Source organism: Myodes glareolus, chromosome 8, assembly GCF_982192425.1.
Source record: "Myodes glareolus chromosome 8, mMyoGla1.1, whole genome shotgun sequence".
Lineage (NCBI taxonomy): Eukaryota > Metazoa > Chordata > Mammalia > Rodentia > Cricetidae > Myodes > Myodes glareolus.
This window is the reverse complement of record NC_142033.1, coordinates 62,577,984-62,598,264: the sequence shown is the minus strand read 5'-3', so window position 1 is coordinate 62,598,264 and position 20,281 is coordinate 62,577,984. Positions and strand designations below refer to the sequence as shown.

Here is a 20,281-nt window from a genome sequence, read left to right as displayed (position 1 = left end):
AAGCTACTATCTTTCTTTGGTCCTGATCATAGAGAAAAAAACTTTGGCATCAGCCATGAGGCTTTTATATGTCCTTTATTTTTGTTGAGATTGTTTCTCAACATATGCCGCTTTTACTCTGGACAGACGGAACAATGGGTGTGTAGAGAAACAGGTCCATCAGATACATCTGAAAATGTTAAGAACCTCAGACCACATTCTGTGCTGGGCAATGGTTTGGCAGTCCCCGTGCTAGGGTCTTGACTTGTGCTGTATTATTTAATTTCCTTAGTAATCCTATCCTCATGCGCTGTTAGTAGATTAGGAAGCAAGGTCTAGGGAGGGTTAACAGTGAGAAGTGACGGAAGCAGGTTCCCACTCTCCTGCACTGACCTGTGTTCCTACTTACTGCCAGTTGTATTGCTGTGGGCCCACAGACTTAACATCGGATTATAGGCTTGATTATATTTAGACTTAATAGTTCAACCCAGTACTACAAACCTAGCAGAGGTTTTTGGGAGCCCACAGGAAACTCCTAAAAAGGGGCAAAGAGCCAGTTAGCACCTTCATGAGACTGTAAGCCCAGATGTTCCTGATCTTTTTCCATAAAGAATAACAGAGTCCTCCCCTTACTTCCCAAAACATCGCACTTCCTATTGGATTGGTGTTGTTGTTGTTGTTGATGATGATGTTGTTGTTGATTCTGCTCTGTATTCAGGCCTTGCTTTGGCGAGGTGTGCGTGCTCACTTACCACTTGGAGCAGATGGTGGTCCCCATTCTCCCACTGAGTCTGTCCACCTAGATGGAAATGTGTGATTTTTACCCTGACCCTTTACTTCCCAAACTTTACACTGGCCCGGGCTATATATACATCAGCACTCTTCACCACGGGGCCAGCTCAACTGCGATCCCCCAGCACTCTATAATGTGCACACAGGTCTCCCCGTATTGTCAAGATCAGACAACATTCAGAGACGGAGAGACCCACACCTGTGACCACATGGCCTCTCACGCACATGTCTAGGCAGCGCAACTACTGGCTTCCTCCTTTCTCATCTAAGATACATATGATCCTGACAATTTCATTGATTACACACCAGCTGCAAATCAAATAAGCATCCGGTTTCAAAGCACGCACTTCCCTCATGAGTCCACCTTGCCCCGCGTCCTAACAGAGTAACGATCGAATGTGAAGACGTCCCTTCTCACTAACATCTGATTTTTGTTTTCCATTCATTCATGCTAGTCTCTCTGATTAAAGTATCACTTCAGAGCTAGTTCCTCAGTATTGGTGGAAAAGAAACTACAGTGAAATTTGAGTAAATGATATAGTTGATTTATTTTAGACATGCATTTTCAAAGTCAAAATAGAGAGAGACAGACACAGGAAACAGGTTTTCTGAAGTTAGACTCAGGAGAGTTGCCTAAAGGAGTGAGGCTGGGTTACTGTGGAGCATCTGGAGAAGAGAGGAGAACACTAACCAAAGGACTCACACAACATAGTTTCAGTGCCCGAGAAATCTATGCTTCTCTGATTTCGTCCCTTCTCCTTTAATTGATAGCAATTGCTGATCTTTAAGAATGATATGTTGTTGTTGTTGTTTTTAATTTGTGCTGGGAAAGGCATTTAGAGGATTTTAAGATTTCCTAATTCTGCTTGGCGACAAGTCACCTCCCTAGCTAGTGAGCGATGTGATGGAAAGACTCTTGGTGGATGCTTTTGCATCTGGTCAATGGTAATGACCCATTAGTCAAGAGAGAGTGTAGTTTAAGTACACGCTGCTTGGATTTCCTCAGTAGGTTTAGATGTGACTTACTGTATCTAAAAGTTCCTAGACCTTGCTATTGAGAACCACTAGTTACATCCTGGATACGAGTTTCCATGTTCTTCTCTACTTTTTTCTTCTTAGTCCTCTCTCTCTCTCTCTCTCTCTCTCTGTCTCTCTGTCTCTCTCTCTCTTTCTCTCCCTCTCTCCCTCTCTCTCTCTCTCTCTTTCTCTCCCTCTCTCCCTCTCTCTCTCTCTCTTTCTCTCCCTCTCTCCCTCTCTCTCTCTCTTTTTCTCTCTTTCTTTCCCTCTTTCCCTCCCACTGACCCTCTCTCCTTAAGATATCACCGGGACATCCTAGTTGGTGCAGCTAGGTGAAGCTCTCCAGTGCAGCTTCTAAAAACACTGACCTTGATTCTGCTCTCTCCACCTGCTTCAAGACTTCTACAGAAAGCAGAGCCAAGACTCCTTAGGAGAACATTAAAGGCTCCCCATCACTTCACCCCCTAAATCCTGCAAACGTAACTGCTCCAGGTTCCTATCCCAATGAACTTAACATTCTACGCATCAAGCACCATCTTATTTCCTGTCTTTCTCTCAGGATGGTGTTGGGTATCAAAGAACAGAACTGGGACCAGATTGCAAGCATTCTGTTTTGGACTGAAAAACAAAAAACAGATGTTCATGAGAAAATGACGGGAAGCCCATCATTTGTCATGCATGACCTCATTGCCTTCATCAGCAATGACACCCAGTGGTGGTAACCCCTGATGTTGGAGTTATAATCTGGGGATAATCCAGCAAGGATGCTGTGGAGAGTCACATGCTAATTCACTATGCCCAACACACAAGAGCTGTATAGTTGCTCAAGTGGTTCCCCTCTGTATTCAGTAATATCTGTGATATGTACATTGTCCCAGCGACAGCCCTTGGCAGTCCAAGGGCTATAGCTAGGCCTTTAGCAAAGGTTACTCTAGTTGAAGAGAGGATTAACCCCTGGGACAACCTCGCAGCAGCCACCCATTCACCCAAGAAGCAACATGTTGGAGTTCAGTGCTGGCTGAGTTGGCAACTGTCTGTGCACCTTCAACATTCAGGAGCCACTCATTCTGGGCTTGGTCAAACCAATGTGACAGTCCCTAGCAGGCCAAGTTCTCCATGTCAGTCTCCAAGAAGCCAAGGCACATACTTCCACCATCAGAGCGGCTTCAGCACTGAGGCCTGTTTGCTTGTGCAGCCCTCTATGAGTAAAATTACATCCCTTTTTATAGTCAATTCACTCCTGAGGGGGAAATGTTTAAAAGTAATATTATTTATTTATTTATTTGTTTATTTATTTATTTTTAAGGCTTACCTCCCATCCCTTCAGCATCCAGAACAGGCTTTGCAGAATTTTCCATGAGGGAACGTATGAGGGAGAAGCTTCAGGCCGCAAGGGTAAGAGAGACAGTGAATGTCCCCTTCAGGACTGCCTGCTACTTTCGGGGGGTTGTCTTGCTTGCTTTGTATGCTTCAAACTGTGGAGCTGAGAGCCATTCAATCTATCCTTCAGGCCCTAAATGTTACTATACTTCACATTGGCACAAATGAAAATTACAGTGGAAAATGGCCGTCCTTGTTCTAAGCCATTGTCCTTGCTCTGATTCCTACAGAGGGACAGCATGTGGCCGTTTTATTGATTCTTCTTTATTCATGGGGCAGCTGAGGTTCTCTGATAATTTGTTAAATATAATACTTTCCTGTTTGGTTCTTCAGTCCAAAGCGGAAAATGCATTGCTGCGGGATGCCCCCTCCCCTAAGCCCCGGCGCCTGCGCAGTTCCAGTGAGAGAGAAACAGAGACTGAATTTGGCACAGAGGTGAGACGTGGATTCTTTCTACTTTGACGTGCGGTTCCTGTACTGTCTGACCCTCTTCTCCCCTTCTTCACAATGGGACAAAACTACAACTGTTCTTGGTATTGTTTATGGACTGAGTTAACATGCATTAACAGTGTTTTCTGAGAGTAACAAACACATAGTGGGTCCTCTCAGGTGGGAAGTGTCTTGGTTTTCTTCCTGAACTGGAGCCAGCACAGCTCCTTGCTCGTTTGCTATTTATGCTCAGCCAGCTTTCATTACCCTGCCTAGGGAATGGTGCCACCCACAATGGTCTTCCTACATAATCAACCACCAAGACATCTGACTTTACACACACACACACACACACACACACACACACACACACACGGGGAGGTGGGGGGGAGAGAATGTTCAGTTGCCTAGTTGATCTAGACTCTAAACACTAAGACTCTTTCCCAGGTCACTAATCACAGGTTCTGTCAAGGTAACGGCTAAGCCAACACAAAGGCTAATCCTCAACTTAGAAAATTTAGAATAACCTTAATTTCTGGATTTCTTTTGCTTTAATATGTCATTTTCCCCTTTATAAAGCCAAGTAAAGAGATAGAAGGCACTCAACAAGAAGATGATCCCCAGAGCCATTCAAGATTTAAGTTCCGTGATTCTGTGCGAAAAATCAAGTCGAAGCCCCAGGTTAGAAAGTCTGTCTTTAAAATCATGTCTCTTTCTGCTTTTCCAAAATCTCTAAGCCCAGATGCATATCCACATAGTTTATCCCTGTAGCTGCTCTGCATGCAAGAGAGGAGAGGGGTGGAAGGATTTCTACTTTTAAAGTCCTCGAGGCAAGATTAAAATACTGCCCCATTGTGGGGAGGGAAGAGGGGTGCAAGGAGGGCAGGGCACAGTAAGATGAGAGTTTGTTCCCCAGCTTTCATAATGAGGAAGAAATGGGGGTACCAACTCCAAAACAAAAACAAAAGTTGTCACTTGTTAGAAAGATGAAGAGATCCATACTTCTCATTATTAAACAAAACTATCTCTGCATTGGTCCACAGAACAATGAGTATACTGTTTGATGCCTTAATTATCTTTCCTGCAGCTATTACTTTTTTTTTTAAGTGCATTTTAATGCTTACTGGGATGGAACTGTTCACATTTTTTTTTAAAGTAGAGCTGGAGAAAGATGGTTCAGCAACTAAGAACACTGACCTTCTTCTAGAAGACCCAGATTCAGTTTCTGGCACCCCCTTGGCTACTCACGATCATTTTACTGCAGTTCTAGGGAATCCGTTACCCTCTTCTGGCTTCTGTTGGCACTCCATGCAATTGTGCACATATATGCAGGCAAAACACTTATCATACACATAAAATAATATTTTAAAAGTAATACTAGTACTTTATTTTAAATACCCAACCACTGTTTACTGCGCTTGTTAAAATCCGTATCCTATAATTCAGTTAACCTCCAGCAAAGACAATACAGTCAGCAGGCCTCCCCGAGCTGCCCTAGCCTCAAGCCAGGGTCAGTTGACTGTGTGGGTGGGGTTCATTCAGTTTCCCCATCTAAGCTGCTTGCTGTTTGTTTCTCTTCAGCCTCCTCCTGGCTTCCCCACTGAAGAAGAGGCCTATAATTTCTTTACTTTCAACTTTGATCCTGAACCAGAGCAATCAGAGGGGAAAACACCAGCAAAGGGTGGAGCCAGAGCTCATCAAGAGGACCAGGAAGGAGAAGAAGGAACATGTGCACAAGAGACAACAGAGAAAACGGTATCCGATACAGTGATGGCGGTGGGGGGCGGCTGGGAAGACGAATGAGGGAGAAAGGGCTGGGGAGGAGTCTGCACCACCCCATGAGGACACTCACCCGTACCTGGCTTGGAAGCAGGAGGACCATGATGCCATGCGAATTGACCTCGCTTGACTTTCTCTAACCCTTGTCGCAGCCCACAGATTGATTAGCAAAGGCCTTGATGAAATGTCAGTCTTTTCTTGCGAGCAGAGAAATGAAGTAGCATGGCTTGAGGGCTTTCTTGCTGGACTTTGCACAGTGTTTCCTCTGTACTTTGTACTCAGAGGACTTTACTCCAGAAGCAAATAAGACAGACCCACCTCTCTCCCACAGCCTTACAAGAGAGTCCATTTTTATGCCAAGTACCACCCCTAAGTATACATTATTCTGTTATCTAACTCTGAGCCCATGTTATCAAATAAGCATCGTCAAAGGCTGTGAGCCACTTGATTTCAGGATTACTGTTGTTTGGGTTACCACTTCTCAGTTGGTTTCCTCTGATACACAGGTGGAATAGCAAAAAGTGACCAATGAAAACTGGGAAATATGAAAAATATGCAAGGTCACCTTCATCTGAAGCAAAGGAAATACAGTGTGTGTGTGTGTGTGTGTGTGTGTGTATTTGTGTATGTGAATGTGGGTAGGTATGCTTCACAGTCCCTGTGTCTAGGCCAGAGGTCTTCAGAGTCTCCCGACATCTTCCACCTTGCTTGAGACAGGATCCATGATGTCTGTCCATTGTGTGTGGCAGACTGGTTGGTCAGTGACCCTTCGGGGCTTCTGTCCCTGCATCCTGTCTCCCTGTGAGAGAACTGCAACTACAGATGCACTCATTCCTCACCTCATGCTTTTATAGTAAGCACCCCTACCCACTTACCCATCTCCCCCAGCCTGGAAAATCCAATTGTGCTGTAAGATGTATTAAGTTCCATGGGTTCAGTATTAGGAATTCTTTCCCCACGTCTGCTAAGAATCTTGGTGGAACGTTTTCTTGTCACTTTTCAACGTTGTGCAGGAAGAGGAAGAGCTGCTGAATGGTAAGGATGCCGAGGACTTCCTGTTGGGCTTGGATCCCACAGCCCACGACTTTGTATCGGTCAGAGCCGCAGAGTACGAAAGTGCCCATGTTCGCCTGCAGAAGGAGAAAGAAATCCTCTTCACACCGAGCCGGCTGGCAGGTACTCACTCTTTCTCTCCATGCTCAGCTCGGGCGGTTTCACATTCTGCAGATGGAATATGCCTGGCACGTAAAGACGACCCTTCCCAGAGCTGATTCTAGGTTTGAATGTGATGTGCTTATTCACAACTATCTTTGGGAGCTGGGGAGATGCCTCCGTGGATATAATGCTTGGCATGCAAGCTTGACAACCCGGGTTTGGGTCCTGGCATTCATGTAAAAAACCAGGCGCAGTGGCACCTGCCAGTAATGCCAGTGCTGGGAGTGAAGACAGGTGGATCCCAGAAGCTGGCCGGCCAGGTGAGCGCTAGGTTCCGTGAGAGGCCCCATCCCATCTCAGAAGCTTAATGCACACACATTCACACTCACCTGAGCACACACATGCACCAGCTCTGTGGCCAAGCAGGAGTGGAGAGCAGACTTCAACCAGGAGCGGCTCCCTCGGTGCCTTGGCTGAAGATAGGAAGAAATAAAAGTTGCATAAATGATAACTTGGTGCATCGCTGAGGAGATAATATTCCTGAATGGCCCAGAGCAATAACCAAACTCCATAGCCTCTGTTCCATTACTGTTGCTGTTGTACACAACAGCAGTTTTTAAAGGGGTATGTGCTTACCCCAGGGGTGCAGGGAAAACGCCATCCCCACTTTACTTTTGCTGACACGGTATTATATCCATGACAAATAAGGATAAAATGATTGGGTGAGCAGTCAACACTATTTTAACAAAAACTTTTAGAGGCTACCAGATTAGCGCTGACCTGGTGTTCAGTATGCATGCACAAACGTCTTAGATGAATGAAGATGCTAAAGAAGCTCGTCCCATATTTTTAGAGGACCAGAGAAACGTTTTCTAGAAATGGATATTTCTGGCTTGGGGGGTTAGTGTTTGATGGCCACACACAGGCAAGACAACATGGGATTTCTTGTCATTCAGAGTAAGATAGTTATGAGTCCTATAAGGGTTTCCTCTTGACCTGAAAACCATCCCATCCTGCCTTTTCTTCTGTCTTCTCTAGTCCACTCTGCTACAATAGGCCCCACAGCCTTGACAGAATCTAAGCCCTGCTGGAGCACCTCCCCAACACAGAGCCCCAAGCTTCTCCCTGTGATTGAATAGTTCGCTGCTACCCTGTGTCCCCTCTCGCTACACCATAGCATTCTGGGAACATGTTTGTTTCCCAGTATGCACAGTACATTCTTCTGTACAGTGATACCTGGCTGAAGGGTAGGGATGCATTCTGAGACTTTATAGTTGTGTGACCAACTCACCGTGTACTTACACAAACCCAGGTGACATAGCCTCCCATACATCTGGGCTGTGTTTAAAGCCATGACTCCTAAGAGAAGCCCTGCATAACACATCGCCATGCTGACACTGGAGGGACTCGAGGTCAAGTACAGGGACACCTGGAACAGAAAACTTTGAGCTCCATTGTAACCTCATACGATTGTGGGCAGAACATCTCTGAAGGAACCAGCATGCGGTTCATGTGAATGACTTCACGTGCCCTTCCCTTGCAGAGTGCAGCCTCCTGCAGAGCACATCCACCCCCCAACACTAGGTTGGCAAAGTGTCTGCAACTGAGCAGACTCCTTCTTGTATCCTGAGTTCATCCCTCCCTTCCCTAAGTGCCTATCAACCTGTGGCTCGTCACCAGATGTCAGTCCCTAGTGTCATCCTATAGCCCTTGCCTCTTGTGACTGCCTGTTGCTCCCACTGCCACCTCAGCGACTCTACACAGCATCAACCTGACCTGGAGCCCTGAGGCACATGAGCATCTGTCACTAGGAGGTTCTCCGCAAAGATCTGCTTTTATCTGAATAAGAAGAAAGACAGAGGGCCCTAATAATAATTCAGGTCACTATCACTTCACTCAGAAAAACGCCCTGTTTTCAGTGTCGGGCAGCAACCCCAGGTCCTTGCCTATGTCGGCCCTGATCTCTCCGCTGACTGAATTACCAGGCTGTGAGCATTTTAGTTTGCAAAGCATTTCCTTGGACTTGACATCATCTAATCCTCCCAGGAACCCCGTGAAGGAAAAACTATTAGTTCTTGTTCAAAAGAAAAGAGCTCCAAGTGCCTGGCCTGAATTCACTAGGCTGAAAACAGTAGCTCAGTCTCCCATACCCCAACCCTTGGTTCTGAACGTTAGGTTCTCCTCAGCACACTCCTCTGCTGAGCTCGGCTCTGAATTATTTAGGTTCTGGGTCTTAAGTACACGGGTCTATATGAGATTGCAAATTATTACGTTCCTCTTTTCCTTGGTTCTGCTTCTAGAGATTAATTTGGAAAATGCATTTTTCTCCATAAACGGAACCTCTGGTGCTTGTTGTAATCCCCCAAGTGGCAGTTCGTAAGGTGAGGCTGGCGCTCAAGTCTGTTGTGTTTATTTGTGAACTCCCTAGTGCCGACCTATAAGAAGCTTCCTGAGAATGTGCTGCAGCCCCGATTCCTGGAAGATGAAGGTCTCTACATCGGGGCAAGACCAGAGGTGGCACGCACCAATGAGAACATCATGGAGAACAGACTGCTGATACAGGAGCCTGTGAGTGGGGACCTCATTCCCCAGAGGAATCTGGCGCCTGGCATCATCCGCCAGACTCATTTCCTCTATAGTTTGTCAAGAGGATCTTGTTCTTTCTGGTTTTGCTTTTTGTCTTTGTCTCTCAGTACATTCTGGGACCCCCAAATAACACCGCCTCTCAACAGCTCAGAGCACGTCTCCTGCCAACTAGGTGCCAACATTTTCCCAAGTCCCAAAAGTTTTTAATTGCCCACATAGAAAATTATCTCAATTCTGGGTTTGCCACCCTTAAGTCTTTAATAAAGAGAACATAAGATTCTTGTTAAACATTTAATTCCTTTTTTTTCCCCTTGATTTTTCAAAACAGGATTTCTCTGTGTAGCCATGACTGTCCTGGTAGTCCCTCTGCAGACCAGGTTGGACTCAAACTAGAGATCTGCCTACCTCTGCCTCCCAAGTGCTGGATTAGAGACATGCATCACTATACCCAGTCCATTTACTTGTCTTAACTGTAACTTAATAAGTTGGGGTGTTAGTGAAGAATTGATTTCATGGATACAGAAACTTTTAGAGTTCTTTTAGGGTCCAAGGTGACACATGAAATACGTAACTGAAACAAAAATTGTATGCCAATGTTTGACAAAATGTTTTTTGCCCAAATATAAAGGAATATGGTCCTTCTCTCTGCTTGATCCACAGGGGAGGAAGTGGTTCGGAGATGACGGCAGAATCCTAGCACTCCCCAGCCCCATCAAGCCTTATCCCTCAAGGCCATCCCTGTCCACACGGGAGCAAAACACCAAGGCCGAACTGGAGACTTTGTACAAGAAGGTATACATGTCCTGTTCACTTTAATCTCTTGTTCATGGGTGAAAATGAAGCTGCCCTGCTCACTCTTTAGCTTGAGTTGGGTTCGTAACATTCTACTTAGTTCTTTCTAAAATAAGTCGTCACCTCATTCAGGAAGCCCAAGGAGCCCACCTGATCCCAGCTCGCACAGGTGTGATGTCCTGGCTAGGAAGGGCATTGTCAGTATCCTTATTTGCGTAATCAAGGTAGCTGCTCTTATTTTCCCATTTCATTTGCCCCTTCTGTTCTTTTTATTAGTTACATCTACTAGAAGATGGTTTCTTCCTTCTTCTTGTTTTATGCTCTAAGGGGAACTTACTGTCCTTCTATCCCTTTTACTCTCCTGTCTGAAGCGCTCTACTTGGCCTGCTTGGGTCCTTGATTTAGCACTCATTGAATGAACTTGGTCCTCAATCTCTTTCTGTGCCTGGATTCTTGGCCTATCATATAGGATTGGCAATTGTGTCTATCTCCTGGCAATTCTGTGCAGACTAAGTGAGATCATATGTACGGCCATAACAAAATATCTGAAGCTTGGAGCACCATTTAGAAAAGACGTGTATTTATCTCACAGTCCTAGGGTCAGAGAGCACAGCAATTGCTCCATTCTGCTGCGAGTCTCAGGGCAGATGCCATCACAGTGATGGGCACATGTGTAGGAAAGCTAATGCAATGACAACGGAAGGCACGGAGACAAGCCAAAATGGCGGGGCCCGTTTTATAACAGCTCATCTCTTGAAAACGGGTCTGCTCCATGTGACCAGCAACAATCCCTTCTCAGGACAGTGCCACTACAACCAAGCCACCATCTGCCACCTGTTAAATGTATCAACTGTGTCAGCAAACAGCAACACCTCAGGGGCCAAACTTAGAGCATTCCATACTCTGTGGGATAAAATGGCCGTCATTTGTAACTTGCAGTATCTCCATACTGATAGACTGTAACAGAATGGGAGCATGGAGACCATTCTCTGAAGCAGAGAGATGGGTGGAGTAGCCTCAGGCTTCTCCCAGAGGGTCTGAGCTCTGGGCAATGCTTTGCTCTCTGAGCCTCTCCTTCACTGAAAAGCAGGAATGATAACACTGCCCGTGACCCCAGGTCCTAGTGATTGCTGAGATGACCCTTGAGCTGCCCCTTTTTGCACTTCAAACTTCTGTAACTGGTTTTTACAGGCAGGTGTTAACGAACACTGCTTTGTGTGGAGTGTGATCCTGAAGCAGGTTTACGCACAGGTAAACAGGGGGCATTTATTATTGTCTATGCATCTCCTACTTGCTTATCACAAGACAAAGAGGCGTGATGCAATTAGTAATCAAGACAGCATGAAACGTACCGTCTTGTTACTCATGGGCCCGTGTCTTCTTTCATCTCAGTATGAAACACTAGTGTAATGAATCACTAAACTGTGAGTTAGAAATTAGAAAACTGAGGTAGTTAGCAGTGAAAGAGTCTTTGGGAGCTAGCGAGTTCAACCTGTTCCTCTGAGCAGTTCTAAGCTTATGTGGACATGGACTGCAGTTAAGGGATCAGATTGTCAGTTGCACCAGGAGAACGCCGGGACGTGAGACCATAAGGTCCTATTTCACCTCACGTGGATGGCCTTCCACCTATAGACATAAGCTGAGCTGCTAAAACTGGCGATTTTACCTTATGGAATACTAAAGAGATTGCACCAATCTCCTGGAGACCGCTAAGCCCACACAGCCAAAGGCCCTGCCTCCCCTCTCCCAGCACGGACCTGTACCCAGGATCCAGGTTCCAGCAGACTCCTCCTCCCATGGGAAGTACCCAGTCAAGAGTGGAGGCATGGCTAGAGAAGGACAATACTCCCTTCTCAGATTAGTTTAAATTGGCAGATATTCTAGTTTCGTTTCATTGTTGTGACAAATACTCTTTCCAAAAGCAAGCAGGGGAGGAAAAAATTTCTTTGGTTTTCATGCCCAGGTCCTAGTCCATCCGTGAGTCAGAGCAGGAACACAAAAGGAGCTTCATTGAAGGCAGACCTTCCTGCTGTCCCACACAGCATTACTTTAGACCAAGTGATTCACTCACAACCAGGGGAGTTCAGCGGTTACCGATGTGGGGTGGTCACCGATCCATGGAGCTTGATGGCTCACAGGGTCTTCCTCAGTTAACTTCTTTTTATAGCCCAGGACCACCTGCCCAGGAAACGGCACCACCCACCCTGTACCAGTTAACTATCAACACAGCCCCCCACAGATGTACCCGTAGGCCAGTTTGATCTCGACAGTTCCCCAGTGGTGACTCTCCACTCAGGTGACTCTAGGTTGTGTCAAGTTGACAGCTAAAACTAACCAGGCCAACAAATAACACTGTATGTTTTTCTCGTGTCCAGCATGACGTTTGCAGAATAAATACACTGTAGAATGGTAGACTCTGACATTACTGAGCGACTACCTCACGGTTGCTTTTTAGTGCTGCTAGTGCGTAACAGGTACTTTCCTTATACTTTTCAAGAATACAATACGCCACCACCAAAGCTCCACGCTGTATGATAGATCCCTTGAAATTGACTCTTCCTGGCTGTACGTGTGTTTTCTCTAACATTTTCCCCTTCCCCTCTCACTACAAGTGCTGCAGAACTATTGAGAGTAACCTCAAAGAGGGGACCAATCTCCCCGACCATCATATGGATGAATAAGTGCAGGAAGTGTGAGATGCACACAGTGACGGTGTTAGTCAGTTTTCCTGTTCTGTAACAAACTATCTGAAATAACCCACTTATTTATAAAGAGAAAGATCCGGGTGTGGTGGTACGCAGCACTTTTAATCCCAGTGTTCAGGAGGCAGAGGTAAGCAGATCTCTGTGGGTACGAGGCCAGCCTGGTCTACAAAGCTAGTTTCCGGACAGTACAGGCTACACAGAGAGGCCAGGTCTCAAACAGCAGCAACAACAGAATACAATGAACAGGTATATTCAGAATGTCTTGCTTTCTATTCCACTCTGGGCCTCAGCTGTCTCTTGCGCCAAGGAGCTTTTGTGTGTGTGTGGTGGGGGGGCTGGCTTAGTTTTCTTATCAGATGACAGAAATGCGCTCCACTGCTGAATCAGGAATCAGCAATTCCTTGAGCTCTTAAAGGACTCTTGATGCCTGGCACTGAGAGGACCCACCTCAGATGCTCATACATGAAGAAAAACAGCTAAGCTTCAAATAAACTATGCAATTTAATGCATTTTAAGGGGACCAATCCAAGCCAAATAGGACAAGCATAACAGAAAATGCAATTTTTCTGATGATAGTTGCAAAGTGGGCTAGAGCAGTCATTTTCAACCTGTGGATCACAACCCCTTTGGGGGGTCAAACAACTCTTTCACAGGGGTCACCTAAGGCCGTTGGAAAACACAGACATTTATTTACATTGTGATCCATAATAGTAGCAAAACTACAGTTATGAAGTAGCGATGGGAATAACTTTATGGTTAGGAAGGTTGAGGACGCTTGGGCTAGAGTTACTGAAGAGCCGCCGCTGTAGCCCTGTTTCTTCCTTTCACCCTTCTGCATTGTTCCGTCTTTAATTGGAAGCCTAATCTGTACTACCTGTGCTAAGTTTTGGGACTCTAAAGCTAGCAAGGTTGAGCCTGCCTTTAGCCTTTGTGCCTTGTGTGAGGAGACAGAGAAGGAGCCGGAGGCTAAAGGTCGTGTGTTGGATGGGGGTTGCCTGTGATCAGAAGTCTGCCAGTTTCAGGCGGATGTCGGGAGTTTATCCTTGATGAAATTAGCTCTTTCCCTGTCTGCTGTTCTTCACAGAAGTTCTGTATTGGTGGCAAACGGTGAAAACTCAGTGCAAACTAGTGTAATGGGGCTCTGATGGGTCCCCACAGCGAGGTTAAATTATCCAAGTGAAGGAGGCGGTTTAGAAAGCAGAGCCAAAGAGTGGGACTTGGGCTGGGTGCTGGGAGAGTCCCTCTTTCTCCCTCTTTACTTGGGTTCTTCTTGCCTAATGGGGTAGGGTTAGGGGAATGACCCTTCATGGCCTAGCTTGACAGATCCAGAGAAAAGGAGTGCTACTTGCCCCACATTTCACACTATCAATACTAAGGACAAATGGCAGTTCATTGTAAAGGGATCATGTCCCCACTCAGCTAATAGCCCAGGCAGTACAGCATGGTCCCTGAAAATAACCTTGAAAATGGGATGGTCTCCAGGAAGTCCTGAAAGAGAAAGATGTGGAATCTATCTGAAGTCTGCTCTGAGCTTCGTTATTATTTTCTCAGGACCGTAGAAATTTATGTTTTTTAGTCCTTCAATGTAAATATATATATTCTTTTTAAGCTTCTGTTGAGAATGCCTTCAGATCACCCACTAGCGTCTCCTCTAGAGCCTTGCTCTTTAGTTTTCAAACAAAGGATCATGTCAACTTCACAACTTGAAATACACTCTGAAAATACTCTCTCCTTAGGGGAAATTGTTGCTGGTTTTTTTTTTCATGATAGTTCTCAGCCTATAAGAAATATAGACAGATGGAAGAAGACAAGATCCAGGATTTCTTCCTCCTAACACGGTGAGGGTTAGGGATTCTGAACGGCCGAACTTAAGGTAGAGAAATGAACAGGAGTTACCAGACCATGAGCTCATCCCGAGGTGGAAAAGGAATGCACGGGGAACGTGCCCAGGGCAACATTACAAGATCATAACAACACTCCACCACAGGCTCCTACTCATCCCAAGAACACAGGCTGGAACCTGAGGACCACACCCCGAGTGGCTATAACTCTGGAAACTCCCATGGGGAGGGAACAGCGAGACAGAACTAGCAGCCAGAGAGGAAACGCCCATCACATCCATTTCGTTGTATAGCTGTCTTACTACAGTGAAATCACTATAATTAATGCAGGTTTTCTGAGTGGTCATAAGACTGTATGGATTTCATTGCCACCTCTCAGTTTCCTGCATCTTTCCATTCTCATAGATGATTAATGCAGCAGACACAGACTGAAGTTGGCGGGGGCGAGGGGTGTTGGTCTAAGAACAGTCGCTCAATTCTTTTGCAGGAAGGAGCTTTAGAAGCTATTAATATTAACTGGAAAATTATAAGACTGTTGTGTCATAAATGCGTTATTTGCAAGTTATGAGGCTAAGTGAGTGTCAAGGCAGAATTGGTGCCCCGTCCTGTATTGCCTGTGGAGAGCACGATCAATACTCTCTACGTTTAATTCCTCCACATGGCTCAGGTAGCAGTGCCAACTTCAGGCCAGAAGCAGTGGAATCTAGTCCCGACTCTACCCTGAACTTGCTTTGTGACCTTGGGCAAATTGCTATGTGTCTCTGGGCCTCTGTGTCTTCATCTGTAGAAATGGTTGACTGAGGAGAAATGTTTAAGTGGCATCTGTCAATCATGTGCTTTGCAGCACTTTGCATGCACCATTCTCTTTAGTCAACAAAGAAAAGTGGGTGTTTGCAGTCCAGTGAAGTCCAGCTTCAAGTAGCAGCTGATTTAGAAGGAAAGAAGGTCATTACCTGGCAAGATGAGGTCTTGAATGTGCAGAAGAGGGGATTCTGGCATTAGAGAGTCACCGCTGTAATGTTATTCCACAGCTAATTAAGAAGAGAAAAGGGAACTCAACATTGTGTGTGTACTCCTCTCTCTCTCTCTCTCTCTCTCTCTCTCTCTCTCTCTCTGTGTGTGTGTGTGTGTGTGTGTGTGTACTCCATCTCATACATCTGTATGTATGTTTGCTGTGTGTGCTCTGTATGTTGTGCATGCTGTGAGTTTGTATGTTATGTGTGTGTGTATGTACACTGTGTGTTTGTATGCATATGCTGTGTGTGGTGTGCATAAACACATATCTCTTTTATTTAGTGGAGTCTCTGGCTTTGCAGTTATTATTAGTTGTCAACAAAACTTCCTATATTTGTATTTCGGGTGTAGCATGCTCATTTGAGTCTTTGTTTGCTGGTAAGATTATTGTGTTCTTGCTTCTTCATACTGGAATTCAGAAAAGGAATATATGGTTTATTTCATTTTACTCAGTCAATTCTACAATTTTCTTCTAGAAGAGCAAGCTATTGGTGTACATTTAGGGTTTGTGAATTCTTATGAGTCTCAATATAGTATGTTCTATATTTAATCACTAAAGCATCCAGATTCTTCTTTAAAATGACATTCAGTGTACCCTTAATAAGAAATCTTATAAATTTGACAATTTCAAACTGTGTGCAATGTATTGTGCTCATATTTATCCCCATGACACTCCTGAAACCCCTTCTTTCTCCCACCTCATTCCCCCTTCTTCTTTCATCAGGCCTTTTATTTTCAAGCATCCTTATAAAATGATTGTGTGACATAAAATATCATAATCCTGAATAGGAAGGTATTAACTATTCCCCAGTTCCTTTCAAAATAAGCATTATTCGCCAAATCTACATTAGCCTGTGTTCCAGTAGCTGCTGATGGTCCCTGCCTAAAGTTCAGGCTCAGCTTCATCAAGCATGGATGGTTTCCAGGCACATGGTAGAACTAAATCTCAAAGATGCCACCTCTGTTCCTACTAGAGCAGAAGACCCCATCCCTTGCCTTTTGCTTGTTTTCTGTTGTGGTTTGTATATGAACTGCATCTCACAAAGGGCTGATGTGTCAATGATGGGATGCTAACTTCACCAAACTTGCTCTGAGAGTTTCTGGAAACCACAGCATCTCTGATGCTTCCTACCTTCACCTGTAGAGACAAGAAGCTGTGGGGGGGAGTTAATTGGCATTTTGTGAATTGGTAGACATGCTCCCAAGTTCTTCCTATGTATCGTCTCAGTTATTCATCTCAGTGAAGAAATCAGAGCTCACCTCTGCAGAAAGCATTGGGTACTCTTTCCTAAAGCAGCCTCCCCTGGCAGCTTACCCAGCAGAGACTGTGAGCTCAGGTAATGCTCACCAGCTCCAATAATCAGTGGCGACTGCTGGGAAATATTTTGGAGAGGTTCTAGAAGGAAAACAGTCCAATATGATACACTATACACCAAGGGATTCCCTTGCCATTTTCTGCACAATGGGCTCCACTTTCCCCACCCCTCTCCCTATGTTATTCCACATGCTACAGATCTTAAGATCCTCGTTACAAGAGCGGGACATCTGTGATCCAAATAATAACTGGTTTGCAAGGGACCATACACTCCTCACGTTAGAAAATATTTTCAAGGTCATCAGCTGCAGAACCCAAGACTTCAAGAAACAGGAAAGGCCACAGGGAAAAGATCCATGATAGTTTGTATCTGACAGCCTTCCCTTCGAGGACAAGAGTATGCTGTGCTTTGACCTTGGTCTGCTCTCTTTGACAGGCAGTGAAGTATGTCCACAGTAGACAGCATATGATTGGATCTGGAGACCCTCCGGGAAATTTCCAACTGGACATCGACATTTCGGGTTTAATCTTCTCTCACCATCCCTGTTTTAGCCGAGAGCATGTTTTGGCATCCAAGCTGGCCCAGCTGTATGACCAATACCTTGCAAGACAGCAAAGAAACAAGACGAAGTTTCTCACAGATAAGGTACTTGTGTTGGCCATGTTTGTTGTCAATGGGGAAGCTTATTCTAATTAATCTAGCGAGGAGTCTTCTAAAATCAAATGTTTCTGTCCCTTATGTCACGTATGACACTGTCCTACCCAGAGTCAAAAGGAAAGTGTCTTCCTCTTTCTGTTGCTGTGAAAAAATGCCCAGACAAAAGTAAGTTGAAGAAGAAAGAGAGTATTTTGGCTCATGATTCAAGATACAGTCCTTCATGGTGAGGAAGTTCAGGATGCAACTTAAATTGAAGCAACTGATTGCATCCATTATCTAGAACAGAGAGCAACACATGCATTTCTCCATTCTGTATGGTTCAGGATCTCTGTCGAAGGAATGTTGCTGCCCACAGTAGGTCGGTCTTCCCATCCCAATGAACTTGGTCAAGAGAACCCCTCACACGCATGCCCAGATGCCAACACGTGATTCTAGGTCTTATCAAGGTGAAAATTTTGGGTTACCTATTACAGGAGAGTACAAATGGCATGCAGTCAGGGAACCCAAATTCCACTAATACAGGAAAATACAGATGGTGTGCAGTCAAGGAGCCCAAATTCTGCCGCACACATTTGCCTTGAAGAGGAAGGCTTGTGTGTGCTACCAGTGACTCAGTCCGTGAGGTGTGCACACCGTGCGATTCACAGTTATTATGTGATGAGGTGATCTTAGTTCCTGGGACTGTTAGTGCCTTGCAAATGTGTCTGTCCTTAGAGACATTCTCCTTTTCTGCAGATTTTCCCAGAGTGTGGCACTCAAACACAGGCCAGCCGCTGCAGCTGCTGCAGAGAAATGGCTACCCTTTGGGTTCTCTTTTAGTGTGATGCTACCCCCATGAGACTTCTCCTGGCAGTTGTGGCTTCAGACAATTTTAGACTTCTGCCCCGACCTTAAAACCTACTGTCTGCATATGTGGCTATCCTATAACCGCCCCCCCCCCACTCCAGCTTAGTGATTTCTTCATATCAAAAGAAAACTAGTATGTGTTAAGAACCCAGAAAGACCTGGGGTTATCTTTGAAAGTAATTTGTTTCTGAGACACTTGGTAAAATTTATATTTCTAGTGAACATTCTGATTATCTGGGCCCCAGAGCAAAGATGGGTAAACACTGTTCCATAGAATTCCAGATTCATAAAAAAAAAAATGGGTGCATCAATTCTTTGTCAGTGTTGGGTTTGGTGGTTTCAGTTGAAAGTCTGGAGAGGCCCAGAGCCTTGAGTGTCCACAGAAGCGCTCTCACCATTTCACTCAGGATGTCAACGTTTCTGACACAAAACTTCTCCCCCTATCTTGGTAAGCTTCAAGCGCTCAGAAAGGCTGTTCAGACCGGACTGAACCCAGAGACACCTCATCAGTCCCTTGACACAACCCAGAAAACCATCAATGACTATAAATCTGAAATTCGGTGAGTAATAAAGTTTTCAAGGACCCCCCTTTCTTCCCTATTAGATGTGTATTTACAGTTCATATTTCCAGACTTTTTTAAATGCACTCAATTCATGTGAATTTCTGCCAAATGAAACAATGATACTAATAATCTAACATATGAATGCAGAATTTCAAGTCTAACAATAGGAACAAGGATGTGAAGAAAGATTAGCAATCAATCAAGGAAGAAGGAGGGGCTCACAGGCCCTACCTCCCTTACCTCTGAACTGTTGGCTATATATAGATTCTGGGAGAGAAGGGAACACTGTCTTTGGTTGGGCACCTACAGGTGAGGTCACCAGGCTCCAACTCCACAGTCATGCAGATGGCCCTGGTTGATCTTGGAGGGTCATGAACATAATTTGTGGGAGGGTAGAGAACAGACAGGGAAGGTAAAGAGGTCAAAGGAGTAAGGAAAAATGTGTATATATGTGGAGTTATTAAAAAAAATTAAAATGAGTCTAGCACAAAACGGTGCCCACGATCTGGAACCCAGAGTTTCAGGGGTGTGTACTCTGGGGATCCTGATGCTGTGTCACAGCGAGGCACATGCCAGGATGTGTGCAGTATTGTTCACAAAAGCGAGGTGTAGAGATAACCCAGTGCTACCGGAATCGCACCTGGGCAGACACCGACATCTGTTGCGTCATTTACGATGGATGAGCCTGATAGCACGCTCCCCCATGGGCGAAGCTGGAAAGCAGCCTGTGATCGACCCCACAGGCTGTTTTCTGTATGGTGTGGCCCACGGAGCAGTCAGAACACATGAACAATACTCATTTGTCATGGGTAACACGTCTGAACTGCACACAGAACAGGTACACACCCTGTTCTTTGTTCTGGGAGGGCAGGAAGGGGTGTAAGTTTGGGGGGGGTTGACCTTAGTTGTCATCATTACATTTCATTGAAAAAAAACCTGAGTAACTGAGAGGCAGCTTCAGTGGCCGCATCGTGTTCAGTATCTATACTTTCCTGTTCCTTTGAGTTATTCATAATTTTAAAATTCAAAATGTAAAGTCCTGATCATTGCTCCTAAATAAGGAAATATAGAATATGAAATTCCTACCTCTCAGGGAAAGTCCTGGTGAACAGTTTTTTGCTGGTTCCATGTACTGAGAGTGCTTACACATGGGTTTCTGTGTGCATGCGTGTTATTGTTTTGGAGAATTTTTTCATATTCTATTCCATCACCCACATTTTTTATGTGCCCTGTATCTTGGCTCTTTTCCTCTCGCCACACATCTGTCTCTATTGTCCAAAGGCCACCATTTACTATAATAGATTTATTATACAGTGTGAAGTCTCCAGTGACAGGCATTACTCAATAATATTTAAATTGTGCAATAATTAAGCTCCCTAAATCTGTGTGTGAGTGTGTCAGTATTTCTACAGAACAAATTCTTAGAACAG

At 45.0% G+C, this 20,281-nt stretch overlaps 1 protein-coding gene across 4 annotated transcripts in view; it reads left to right on the top strand.

Annotated features, from left to right (window-relative positions):
- The window catches only part of Cc2d2a (coiled-coil and C2 domain containing 2A), a 76,048-nt gene that overhangs the window by 15,049 nt on the left and 40,718 nt on the right, over positions 1–20,281 (top strand). For all 4 annotated transcript variants that reach the window (XM_087909061.1, XM_048415033.3, XM_087909060.1 and 1 more), the window contains 9 exons: positions 3,095–3,183; positions 3,502–3,603; positions 4,177–4,278; positions 5,179–5,352; positions 6,390–6,552; positions 8,960–9,099; positions 9,778–9,909; positions 17,221–17,430; positions 18,742–18,848. In XM_087909061.1, coding sequence (XP_087765187.1) covers positions 3,095–3,183; positions 3,502–3,603; positions 4,177–4,278; positions 5,179–5,352; positions 6,390–6,552; positions 8,960–9,099; positions 9,778–9,909; positions 17,221–17,430; positions 18,742–18,848 — 1,219 coding nt within the window. The remainder of the gene's footprint in view (positions 1–3,094; positions 3,184–3,501; positions 3,604–4,176; positions 4,279–5,178; positions 5,353–6,389; positions 6,553–8,959; positions 9,100–9,777; positions 9,910–17,220; positions 17,431–18,741; positions 18,849–20,281) is intronic.